Source organism: Phacochoerus africanus, chromosome 5, assembly GCF_016906955.1.
Source record: "Phacochoerus africanus isolate WHEZ1 chromosome 5, ROS_Pafr_v1, whole genome shotgun sequence".
In the NCBI taxonomy this organism is placed as follows: Eukaryota; Metazoa; Chordata; class Mammalia; order Artiodactyla; family Suidae; genus Phacochoerus; species Phacochoerus africanus.
The window spans coordinates 10,618,288-10,629,903 of NC_062548.1; the positions used below are offsets into that span (position 1 = coordinate 10,618,288).

An 11,616-nucleotide genomic window follows, 5' to 3' on the forward strand; every position below is an offset into this window, starting at 1 on the left:
GCCGGTGCACGCCGAGCAGCTCTCGGACCGCCCACCCCCGCTCCCTGCCTTCGGGAACACCGTGGGTGTGACACCCCAGGCCTCACCACCCGACTCTGAGTGGGATGAGTTTCTGCAGGTGATTGACCTGCGGTCAGAAATCAGGCCGTGACCTTCAGTCACAGTCCGATGCCCTTAGGTCTTGACCTGGACACCGCTTTGCTTGCTTTCTCCTGTGAAATGCAGCCCCTAGGAAGCCGTCCGGGATTCTCCCAGAAGGACGTCCCAAAAACCTTCGTAAGGGGAGGAGGTGGATACGGGCCACCTTTCAGGCCAGGGGTTCTCTCTCCATCTCTCCGCACCCCCCCCCCCCACCGCCCGCCCTCTCCAGGACGCAGCCTCCCCCGTGCACAGGCTTTTCCCTGCGCTGCAGACACTCCATCCCGCAGCATATTCCTAAAGACCCCCTCTCTTAGGCACGACCCCCCATCACTCAGCCCCATCCGTCATTTGTCTACAGTGGGCTTGGCCCCAGGTCCCTCTTCTGCACCCCCCTGCCACCACTACTTGACCAAACTCTCCAGCCCTCACCTGCTCAGGCTTTTTTGGGAAGGAGGCGACAGCCCCTGGGCGACCTGGTGCCTTAACACACTTGCGCCTGATCCTCCCTCTGCCTCCTGCTACCTCCTCTTCTGGTCTTTTTCGGGACAGCCCTGAAATGTCAGCACCCCCAGAAGTTCTGGCCAGTCTCAGCAGCACCCTCTGGTCACCCATGCCCATCCCTGGACCCGGAGGTGTCCCCGGCCTGCGCCTCCAGCCTCAGGCCCGTGGGTGCAGCTCCTGCCGAACACACCCCCTTAGCTGTTCCACTAGCCGCTCACTGGAGCCCAAGCACACAGGTGCCCACCCTGTCCCCATCTGGGGGCTGGTTCCAGGCTCGGGCCCTACCTCCTGGGTTCTCTGCAACATGGGGGTCATGACTCTTTCCAGTACTTTCTACCACCTTGTCCCAGGGCCAGAGTTCAAGCCCAGTTCTGCTAGACTCCACCTCAGTCTCCCTTGACACCAAGTGGCCACCCAGAGACGTGATCCCAAATCCCCGTGTGCGTGCCCCCCCGCAGCAGAGACAGGATGAAGTCAGGGTTGGGGGTCCCCAGTCCTGCCCAAGGCCTTCCCTCAGCCTTCCCCGTCAACCCTGCTGCCCCGCCTCTGCCCGGCCTCTTCCCTGTGCCTCATGGCAGCCACCTCCATGCCAGCCAGTCCTTAGTTTCCCCCAGAGCCACCTCTTTGGAGACAGCCACCCCCAGCACTCAGCTTTGCACCCCCAGACATCTCCTCAGCGGCTCGCCCGGTGTCTGAGAGCTTTTGCAGCAGCAGCTGTGATGGGCTCTCCAGACCAGCTTACCGGGGGTGGGCCTGGCACCAGTGGGCCCGGGCAGCCTAGGACAGAGGGCCTGCTGCCAGGGCCCTCACACGTGCACACAGTGTCACATGTGCGCAGGGACAGGGACCTGCGTGCCCACCGCCCCCCCCCCAGCAGCAGACAGGCACAAATGCACAGGAACCCCGGGTGGGGTGCCCCCTCCCCGATGCCCACGGATGCCTCCTGGAGCTGCACACTGCCCCTTCCCCAGGGACCTGGCTGAGGGATCACCTCATTGGCATTTCACCCAACCTTGCCATGTTTGGGTCCCTAGGTGCCAAGCTGCGTGCCACCTCTCCACAGGCTCCCCGACCTTCGCCCTGTCCCATCTGTCCCCAGGGGTCTGTCCACCCAGCACCATTTTGGGACGTGCTTCAGTTTGTGGCTGTCCCTGTGGACGCCCCGTGCCCAGAACTGAACCTGTCCCCTCCCTCTGTCCCTTCTCCTCTAATAAAGATGCCCTCCCCCTGTGCCTTACCAGGGCTCCCGTCCACCTCCCTCCTAAGCATGTTTGATGCCCACCAAGGACTCTGGGCCAGGCCAGCACGCGGTGACATTTGGGGTCTCTCTGGGCTCCTCCCTCTGGGGTCTGCTTAAAGCTCCAGGGCCAGCAGACAAAGGCCTGACCCCGACACGCCACCCAGAGCCCTCTCACCAGGCCCAGCCCCTTTCCCCACCCCTCACTTCCGCCGATACCACCTACCGGCCAGGCGCAGAGGGACTTCAGTGGTTCTGAAGGAAGAAATCCACTCAGGACCGGAGGCAGTGCAGACCGTGGTGGGGGGACGGCTTAGACGTAGCCGGAGTGGACACCCTCGGGTCTGATCCCAGGCCGGGAAGCCTCAGTTCTTCATCTGGAAACTGGGAATCATCTTTTCTGATGGGTCGGGCTTTTGTGAGCTGTGTAGAGCCCCGCATGCTGCAGGCCCCCAGGGGATGGAGCGGGCGGGGTGAGGCTGGCTGGTCAGCAGGGCGCGTGGTGAGGGGTGAGTTGGCTGAGGAGGGCTCCGGAGCCGTTCTCCTGGCACTGCCCACAGCCCCAGGCCTTCGGGCATTTCTGAGGCCACAGTGCCCCCTGGTGGCTACACCGTCCACCCCAAAGGACAGCACGCCAGACCTCAGGCCCGGGTCACCCTCTCTGCCACCCTATGCAGGGTTTGTTGTCAGCATTTCATAAATGAGGCCCAGACAGGGCAACTCGCTGCCCAGAGTCACACAGCCAACCAGGAGTGGGGCCAGACCTCAGACTCGGGTCTGCCCGGCCACTGCCGTCCTCCGTTCCCGGGTGGGGACTATGGCTTGGGAGGCACAGAGCAGGGAAAGTACCATGGGCCCCACGAGCCTCCCTCTGACCACCTCGTCTTCCTCTGGCACAGGGCGCTGTGCGGAGCTGCAGGTCCACGTGACGGAGGTCATGGCCACGGCAGCCGAGCAGAGGGAGCTGATCGCCCGCTTGGAGCAGGACCTCAGCACCATCCAGTCCATCCAGCGGCCGGATGCGGAGGTGAGGCCCCCCCCGCCACATCGCACCCCCTCACCCCCTACCCAAGGCTCTTCCAGCCTCACAAAACACCAACTGCCCTGCTGGCACCCACCTGCCCCATCCCAAGCCCCTCAGGGGCCGTCACCCACCACCTCTGGGCTTCATCCTCTCACTTCATCCCAGAGGCCCAGGTGGGGCTGCCAGGCCACAGGGCAAAGGGCAGGCTTCCTCCAGCTGGCACAAAGCCCCTGGGTCGGGGCGCCTCTGCCCTGGGGGCTCTGCGCAGAAGCAAGGCCAGGATCACCCACGCAGCTCACAGCTGGAGGACCTGGGGCCCCAGATCAGGGAAGGCTGGGCCCTACCCACCCATGCGGGTCCTCACAGCACCCCCTTCATTTTATAGAGGAAGAAACGGGGCTCTGGGAGAGGCTGGGCTGGCCCCGCATCACAGGGCAGGCTGGCTGGCTGGCGGGCAGGGCCAGGGCGGCTCAGCCTCTGGTGCCCTCAGGGCCGAGCCCTGGCCTCAGGACAAACTTGGAGCCCAGCCTTCTCTTCAGTGGCCCATGGGAGGTGCCCTTTCCAGGCCATCCTGTGGCCGCTGCTGTGCCCAGCCCCCGCCCCAGACCGCCCCCCGCCCCCCCGCCCCTGCTGCCTACTCCTTACCTCCTATTGCTCCCCCCCGCCTCCCCCATCCTGTGTTCAGTGCACAGGGGGAGGCTGCCCCCCCCCAACATCTCCCTCTCACCCGCAGGGCGCAGCCGAGCTCGGCCTGGAGAAGATTCCCGAACCCATCAAGGAGGCCACTGCCCTGTTCTACGGTGAGGAGGGGCCGCCACAGGGGCCCGTCACAGGCTGGAGGGTGTTGGCCAGCGCCCTGGGGAGGCCGCAGCCCCGAGACGCAGCCAGAGGGCTGGAGCAGAAGTGCCTCCTCGGGTGCCGAGGCCGGAACCTGGGGCCGCAGGACATGGTGGCCGCGGCCAGGGGGTACCCAGGGCCCCCAGTGTCCCTTTGCCGCTCCAGGAGGTGGGAGCCCAGTCCGACAGCCGAAGGGGCTCAGATCCAAGTATAGACGAAGGGGAGGAGGCTAAGGAGGGACCCTGTTCCCGTCGCCTCTCCCTGCTCCCCTCCCCTCCCCGTCCCCTGACCTGTCAGTACCTTGTGCTCAGACACCGAGAAGCTTCATCCCATGGCACCTGCCCAGAGCTCCCTGGGGGCTGACGACCCGAGAGCCCGCTGCCGGGCGGTGCCTCCCGCTTCCCTAAGCCACTGCCCCCCACCTCCTAGGACCCTCAGCACCGGCCAGCGGCACCCTCCCCGAGGGCCAGGTCGACTCTCTGCTCTCCATCATCTCCAGCCAGAGGGAGCGCTTCCGTGCCCGGAACCAGGAGCTGGAGGCTGTGAGTCACGTCCTTTCCCCTCCCCTATACTCCTTGGACCTGAGGACACAGCAGGGGACACACGGGCTCAGGGGAGACAGATGTGTCACAGACCGTAAACCTCGGTGGCCTTAGATTTGTTCTGTGCAGTCCGGGAGGGCTTCCTAGAGGAGGGCGTGCCACACTAGGCTTTGAAAGAGGAATCAGACCCTCAAGGTAAAGGAGAGACGGAGCGGAAACAGGCGGCCAAGAAGCTGAAAGGGCGTGCAGGTCATTCTACGGCTGGAGAGACAAAATAGAGTCACGGAGCTCCCACTGTGGCTCTCAGGATCGGCATGGTCTCTGGAGCTCTGGGACACAGGTTCAATCCCTGGTCTGGGAACTCCATATGTCACATGCCACGGGGCGGCCGAAAAAGAAAACAAAACCAAACAGAGTCACCAGGAGAGGGCCCTACTGCCAGGCTGGGTTGCCACCAAAGGACTTAAGCAGGGGACTAATGCTGCCAGGATGCAGGGTCAGAGGTCACTTGGGCAGCCAGTTCAGGGCAGAAGCCTAGCCCCGGAAGATGACTGGTCACCAGCATCTGGGAAGACACCTTTCCATCAGGTGGCGCAGCAGGGAAGCAGGGCAGGTCCCAGGGAGGAGGGTCTTTAAACCCTAGGAAGAGGAACAGTCTAGAGAAGGCCAGGTGCTCCGCGGGGTCCAAGAGAGCCCCCTGGCTGCTAAGCAGCCAGTTGGTGGACCCCTGAGGAAGGGGCAGTCTCATCTGCAAAGGTGACCAGCAGGCAGTGCCTCCTCGTGGGCACTGCTGACATTGGGCAGATGCCAGCAGATGGCTGTGGTCCCCGGAACAGAGGGGAACAAGGGACGATAAAAAAAAATCCGGGAGTGGGGGGAAAGCAGGAGCTAGGGGTGTCCAGGACACAAAGGCAGAGGCCAAGGTGGGCGTCCCCATGGCGGAAGTGGACACTGAATGCAGATTGCAGAGGGTCTGTGACAGACCAAGAGGGTACCACCCCAGCCTGGGGACTCTGCAGATCCCCCAGCCATCCCACAGAGACACACGCACACACACGCACACGCGCCCCATTGCTCTCCCGGGGATACAGGAACCAAGAAGGTCTCCATCTTCGCAGAGTCACTGATTGAGCTGACAGGAATGTCTAGACCCTTCCTCTCCAAACCCGGGCCCCGTTCACGGGGTTTCCAAGCTGAGGTCTCAGGGAAGCAGGCATTCGCTGAGCATCAGTTCGGGAGGCTTTGTGCTCTGTGCTCTGGAGCAAGAGGCTTCTAGTGAAGGACCGTGAAGTCTGCTCCCCTCCCAGCCGCCCATGGGACAGTGAACAGGGAGCCCCCGCACGCCCCCTGGCGGCTGGGGCCAGTCAAGGCTAGGCAGCCCTTAAAGGAGGATTAAGTGGGGAGAAATTAGATTCAGTGGGGAGAGAAGAGTATTTTCAAATTAGATTCATTGGTGAGAAAAGAGGCTTTTTTGTGTGTGTGCTTTTTAGGGCGGTGCCAGAGGCATATGAAGGTTCCCAGGCTAGTGGTCGAATCAGAGCTGTAGCCACCAGCCTACGACACAGCCACAGCAATGCCAGATCCAAGCTGCACCTGAGACCTATGCCACAGCTCACGGCAACGCCAGATCCTTAACCCACTGAGCAAGGCCAGGGATCAAACCCACAACTTCATGGATACTAGTCAGATGCAATTCCCCTGAGCCACAACGGGAACTCCAGAAAAGAGTTTATAATGTTCTACCTTTTGCTTGAAAAATCCAGACTTCTTACCATGTACTTGTTTTAAATTGTGATAAAAGGCACATCACTTAAAACTTACCATCTTAACCTTTTTTTTTTTTTTTTTGGCTGCACCCACGACTTGTGGAAGTTCCCAGGGCAGGGACTGAACCTGCGCCACAGAGGAGCTCCCTGTCGTAACCGTCTTTACTGCACAGCCCAGGGGCATTACGTACACTCACTGTCATGCAAGCATCACCACCACCCACGTCCAAAACTTTTCATCTTCCCAGACTGAAACTCCGTTCCTATTCAACACTCACACCCCATCCCCTCCTCTGCGCCCCCATAACCACCATCCGACTCTGACTCTATGCATTTGGAAATCAGAGAGAGTATGTGTTTTCTAGTGACTGGCGTATTTCCCTTGTCGTGACGTCCCTCGGGTTCACGTAGCACGTGTCAACGTGTCCTTCCTCTTTAAGGCGGAAGAATATTCCCATGTGTGGACCGCATCTTGTTCCTCCTTCCGTTTGTCCCTGGACACTTGGGTGGCTTCCACCTTTTGGCTACTGTGAACCATGAACGTGGGCGTGCAAACATTTCTTCAAGCCCCTGCTTTCAGCTCTTTGGGGTGTACACCTAGACGTGGGATTGCGGGATCGTACAGTAATTCTATTTTTAATTTTTTGAGGCCCTGCCACGCTCCCACATGCATTTTTGTCCTTTTGAATGTTTTTGCAGTGTGAAGAAAACACTTATGTAAGCATTTTCCTAAGTTGAAAAATGAGATCACATTTCCCTCTGCCCCCAGGTTGGCAAACATTAAAATCACACATTGTACGTTTCCATTTATACAAAATGCCTAGAATAAGCAAATCCATAGAGATAGAAGGTAGATTAGTTGTTGCCAGGAGCTGGGGAGGAAGGAATGGGGAGCTGACAGGTGTGGGGTTTCTTATTGGGGTGACAGAGATATTGTGGAATTAGTGGGGATGGTTGCCAAACATTGTGACTATACTAAAAAAAAAAAAAAAAACGACCGTACATTTTTAAATGGTGATGTTTATGTTATATGAATTATATCTCAATAATAATTTTTAAACAGAGTTCTTGTTGCAGCTCAGTGGTAATGAACCCAACTAGTAGGATGCGGGTTTGATCCCTGGCCTCGCTCAGTGGGTTAAGGATCCGGCGTTGCCGTGAGCTGTGGTGTAGGTCGAAGATGCAGCTCGTATCTGGCATTGCTGTGGCTGTGGCATAGGGCAAGAAAGCTGCAGCTCAGATTCAATGTCTAGCCTGGGAAATTCCACATGCCACAGGTGCAGACCTAGAAAAAGCCAAAAAAAATTAAACCGACAATACTGTAAACAAACAAACCAAAAAAACCATGAAGAAACTGACCCAGGAACTGTGACTTCTGCCCGGCATGGGGTCTCCCTAGAGCGAGCAGCTTTGAGCAGATGCCGGCAGCTCAAGGCGATGGCCCCCGGCTAGGAAGGCGCTGCAGGTAGAGGGAGCAGGACCCTCCCCACACCCCTTCCTACTACTGGCCCTGCCCATCTGCCCACTCGCCCACCTGCCTGCCCCCAGGAGAACCGCCTCGCCCAGCACACCATCCAAGCCCTGCAGAGCGAGCTGGACAGCCTGCGTGCTGACAACATCAAGCTCTACGAGAAGATCAAGTTCCTGCAGAGCTACCCTGGCCGGGTAAGCGCCCTCCCCAGGTCCAGCCCCAGGGGGACCAGGCAAGGAGAGAGGTGGTCTGAGCATGGAAGGCGGGAGGGTTGGGACAGAACCCAACCATTCCATTCTGGGCTGGGAGGGCCCTCCCTGCCCTCCCTGGCTTCTGTCAGCCCCCAGGCCTCACAGGGGACCCCCCTCAGGCAGGGAAGCCCCTCTGAGACTTGATGAGACAGAGGACTTTAGGATGGAGCAGTGACACCCTGGTGGGGGGCCTCCCTGGGACAAGACTCAGCCACAGGGTCCAAACCATCAGTTGGAGCTGTCCTCCAGCCACCAGAGGGCGCCCAGACTCCGTGCAAACTAGTACTACAGACCCAGTGGCAGGCGGTCAGGGGGACTGGGGTTGCGGGTCCCTGGGCCCACCCTGCACACCCCCAGAGAAGCCCCTCCAAAGCCACCTCCCTGCGCTGGCCCCCCCCTGTCCATCTCCCACCTTCCAGCCCCGCGCTGGGCCTTAGTTCCCCTTCATGCCTTGAGGCACCATGGCCCTGACCCCAGTGGGAGGCCTCTGACCCAGGCAGAGTCCCTGAACACTTAGCACCATCCCTGTCACTGTCACCCAGGCCCTCTCCCCACCTCTGTTGTGCTAGGGAGGAAACAGGCTCCCTGTGACGCTGTCGGCCTGCTGTCCCCCCGCTGGGTCCCTTGACTCGTCTCTCCTCCTTTCCCCGCAGGGCGGCAGCAGCGATGACACGGAGCTGCGGTACTCGACCCAGTATGAGGAGCGCCTGGATCCCTTCTCCTCCTTCAGCAAGCGGGTGCGAGGGCCCCCCCTGCTCCCCTGGCCTCAGCCTCCCTTCGGCCCCTCCACCACCCTGGTCCCTTCACTTAGGCCCAGCCTCACCCTGCACCCCCACACTGCACCCCAATGCACCAGACCACCAGGGCCCCCCGCCCCCCGCCCCACGCTGGTCACGTGGAGGCTGGGCCCAGAGTGCCAGGAGCACCTGCCGATGGCTGCGTGAGGGTGTGTGACAGTGGCCAGGTTAACCCCAGGTGCACATTCTGGGGGCAGGCAGAGTAGCAAAGAGCTCCCGGTGTTGGGTGACTCGGCGGGGGGGAGGCTTATAAACCCCCCACCCACCCCCACCACCCTAAAGACTTTCCTGTGGACAGAATGGGCCACCGCATAGGGGACAGCAGCTCCCTTCACTTGCCCTGGTCACACAGATGTCGGACAAGTCTAGGATGTCACCCTGAGTGGGACTGGGCACCAGGGAAGCCCCTGGGTTTCTACAGGGACAGCAGAGCAGGGTCCCTCTCAGCAGAGCTGGGGCCAGGGCCGTTCTGTGGGGTCCTCCCCTCATCATTTGTCCCCCTTCAGGAGCGGCAGCGGAAGTACCTGAGCCTGAGCCCCTGGGACAAGGCCACGCTCAGCATGGTGAGTCCCCTCTCCTGTGCCCACCCGGGACCGGCCTGGGCTCTGACTCTGGGGACCTCAGTGTCTCCACTCCAGCGTAGTCTGGAAAGCCCTGGGGACCCCACTGCCCCTCAAGCATCCCTAGGCCCCGGCCAGAGTGCCTGTGTGACCCCAAACGGGGGCCCTCCCCCTCGGGACAGCTCCTCTGGGTGAATCATTTATGGAAGGTTCTCCAGTTGTGCCACAGGGGGGGCGCCATTCCCTGGAATTCCTGGAATTCCAGGTTCTCAGCCCCTACAGTGGAGTGGAACCTGGCTGCCTGCCCGTCTCTCCCCCTGCTGCCCTGTGGGTGAGCCCTGCACGGCTGGGTGAGGCCTGCCCCATCCCTGCTCACGCCTGCCTTGCTACCCAGGGGCGGCTGGTTCTCTCCAACAAGATGGCCCGCACCATCGGCTTCTTCTACACGCTGTTCCTGCACTGCTTGGTCTTCCTGGTGAGTGTCCGGACCCGGCCAGGGATGCTTTCACCCCTCTCCACACCCCAGGGGCGGCAGAGACCCCGTGGGCCGACCCCGGGGCAGAGCGCCCACTCTTGGCCACTTCTCTCCCCATCAGGGGCCTCACCGCCCCCCATCCTCATTCCGGGGGACCACAACCCCCCCCCCCATCAGGCCCTCCGGCTGGGGCAGCAGCCTGGGTGCTCCATGGAAGGGGCCTGGCTGACCCCTTCCAGGGCTGAGTCCTAGAGGAGTTTGGGGGAGAGGAGGGCCTTGGGGGAGGGAAGGGCCACTGCGGGAGGCTGACGGGTGGGAAAACAAGTCTAACTAACTCTACTAAGGGACAGCCAGGTGGGCTGCACAGAGAAGGGACACCTCGAGCTGAATCTCCTCGGGTGCAGAGGGACCGTCCAGGGGGTGGGCACAGCACACACGGGGTCCTAGTGATGGCTGCGTGTCCACCACGTGGGGGCAGAGGCAGGGGAGGGCGTGCCTATGGAAGGTTCCAGCCTCATAGACACCCACCCCCAGCAAGGCCACAGTCAAGATGGCCCCAACATGGCTAGCCTGGGCTCCAACTCAGCCCAGGGCAGGAGGCCCTGGCCCTGCCAGCAGTAGGCCCAGGACGATCTGTGAAACGGGCGGGCACGAGAGCAACGTTAAGGCCTACCCATCCTGGGGCCCGGGCCACGAGAACCTTCAGAAGTCAGGAAGCCAAGCCCAGGGGCCATAGCTGGAACACAGGAGTGGCCATGAGGCAGGACAAGCAGCTCACCATGTCTCTCCCTGGGCAGGTGCTCTACAAGCTGGCATGGAGCGAGAGCGTGGAGCGGGATTGTGCCACCTTCTGTGCCAAGAAGTGAGTCCCCGGCCGAGCCCCGCCACGGCCCCACCCTCAGCCCCCAGCACCAGTGCATTCTTAGGTCCCCCGCCCCCCATCCCTACCCCCATCTGGTCCACCCACGACCTTCATACCAGCCTAGCCCCGGGAGATCCCTGTGCCCTCCGCCACCCCCCGCATTCCTCTCCTTCTCACACTTGGCCTCAGCAAAGGTCTCTGTGGCCCACAGGTTCGCCGATCACCTGCACAAGTTCCACGAGAATGACCACGGGGCAGCAGCCGGTGACTTGTGGCAGTGACGTCCTGGGGCTTCCCCCAGGATGGTAATGGCTGCGTTCCCCTCCCCTGCTTGTTCAGCTGCTTCTAATGACATAGGCTTCCCTTCCCTGTTGAATTCCCCACGTAGACTGCCTTTGCCCTCCACCCGACAGTGCCCCAGGTCCCCTGGGGCCCCCTTAAAAGATGGTCTCAGCCACATCAGGCCCCCTAGGTCCAGAAAACTCCCAAGGCCAAGCCAGGCTGAGCCAAAGGGACCCCTTCAGGCCCATCTCAGGCTGGTGACCCAGCCCCAGTCCCACCTGCAGCCTGACCACGAGTCCTGGTGGCAGAGACATCCCAGCTGTGACACTGAGTTCCCCCTGATTTTGGCAGTGGTTAATCCAGTTGGGGTCCGCAGGCCTCTCTGTGCCAGGCTCTGGGATCCCCTTGGGCTCCCCTAGGATCCATCACCCTCTCCCCAAGATGTGGAAGCCCTTCCTTGCAGGCCAGCAGGCTTTGAGTCCAGCCTTCACCCCAACCCCACCCCACCCCACCCCAAGAAGTGAAGGAGCCCCAGAGGGCAGGATAGTTTCTGTTGCCCCCACCCAGCCCTTGGAGCCACCCTAATGTTTGCTTTCTTATTAGCAAGTTATTCTGGCTTTTAAGTGAGGAGGAATCTCCAGCGAGTCGCTACACCCCAGGCTCTTCAAACCCAAGGACCGGTTTGAGGGGCCCAGGTGCTTCTCAGCCAAGCAGAGCTGGCTGTGGGCCACCTTAGCATGGTCACCCTGAGGCCACTGGCAGATCTTCCTAAATTAGATTTGCACTTGCTTCAGCTTTGCACATTTTGAATAAACACATTGTTGCAGCCACACTGGTGCCGCAGCTCTGTGACCCCCGGGGGTACAGGAA

The 11,616-nt window shown here is 61.0% G+C and overlaps 1 protein-coding gene across 3 annotated transcripts in view; it reads left to right on the top strand.

The window, feature by feature from the left end:
- CUX1 (cut like homeobox 1) overlaps positions 1-11,578 on the top strand; it is a 352,629-nt gene extending 341,051 nt beyond the window's left edge. For all 3 annotated transcript variants that reach the window (XM_047779774.1, XM_047779773.1, XM_047779772.1), the window contains exons 15-23: positions 2,779-2,906; positions 3,637-3,703; positions 4,170-4,282; positions 7,597-7,713; positions 8,424-8,507; positions 9,074-9,130; positions 9,522-9,602; positions 10,400-10,464; positions 10,676-11,578. In XM_047779774.1, the coding sequence (XP_047635730.1) occupies positions 2,779-2,906; positions 3,637-3,703; positions 4,170-4,282; positions 7,597-7,713; positions 8,424-8,507; positions 9,074-9,130; positions 9,522-9,602; positions 10,400-10,464; positions 10,676-10,745 (782 nt within the window). In that variant the 3' untranslated portion in view covers positions 10,746-11,578. The remainder of the gene's footprint in view (positions 1-2,778; positions 2,907-3,636; positions 3,704-4,169; positions 4,283-7,596; positions 7,714-8,423; positions 8,508-9,073; positions 9,131-9,521; positions 9,603-10,399; positions 10,465-10,675) is intronic.
- The last annotated feature ends 38 nt before the right edge of the window (positions 11,579-11,616 follow it).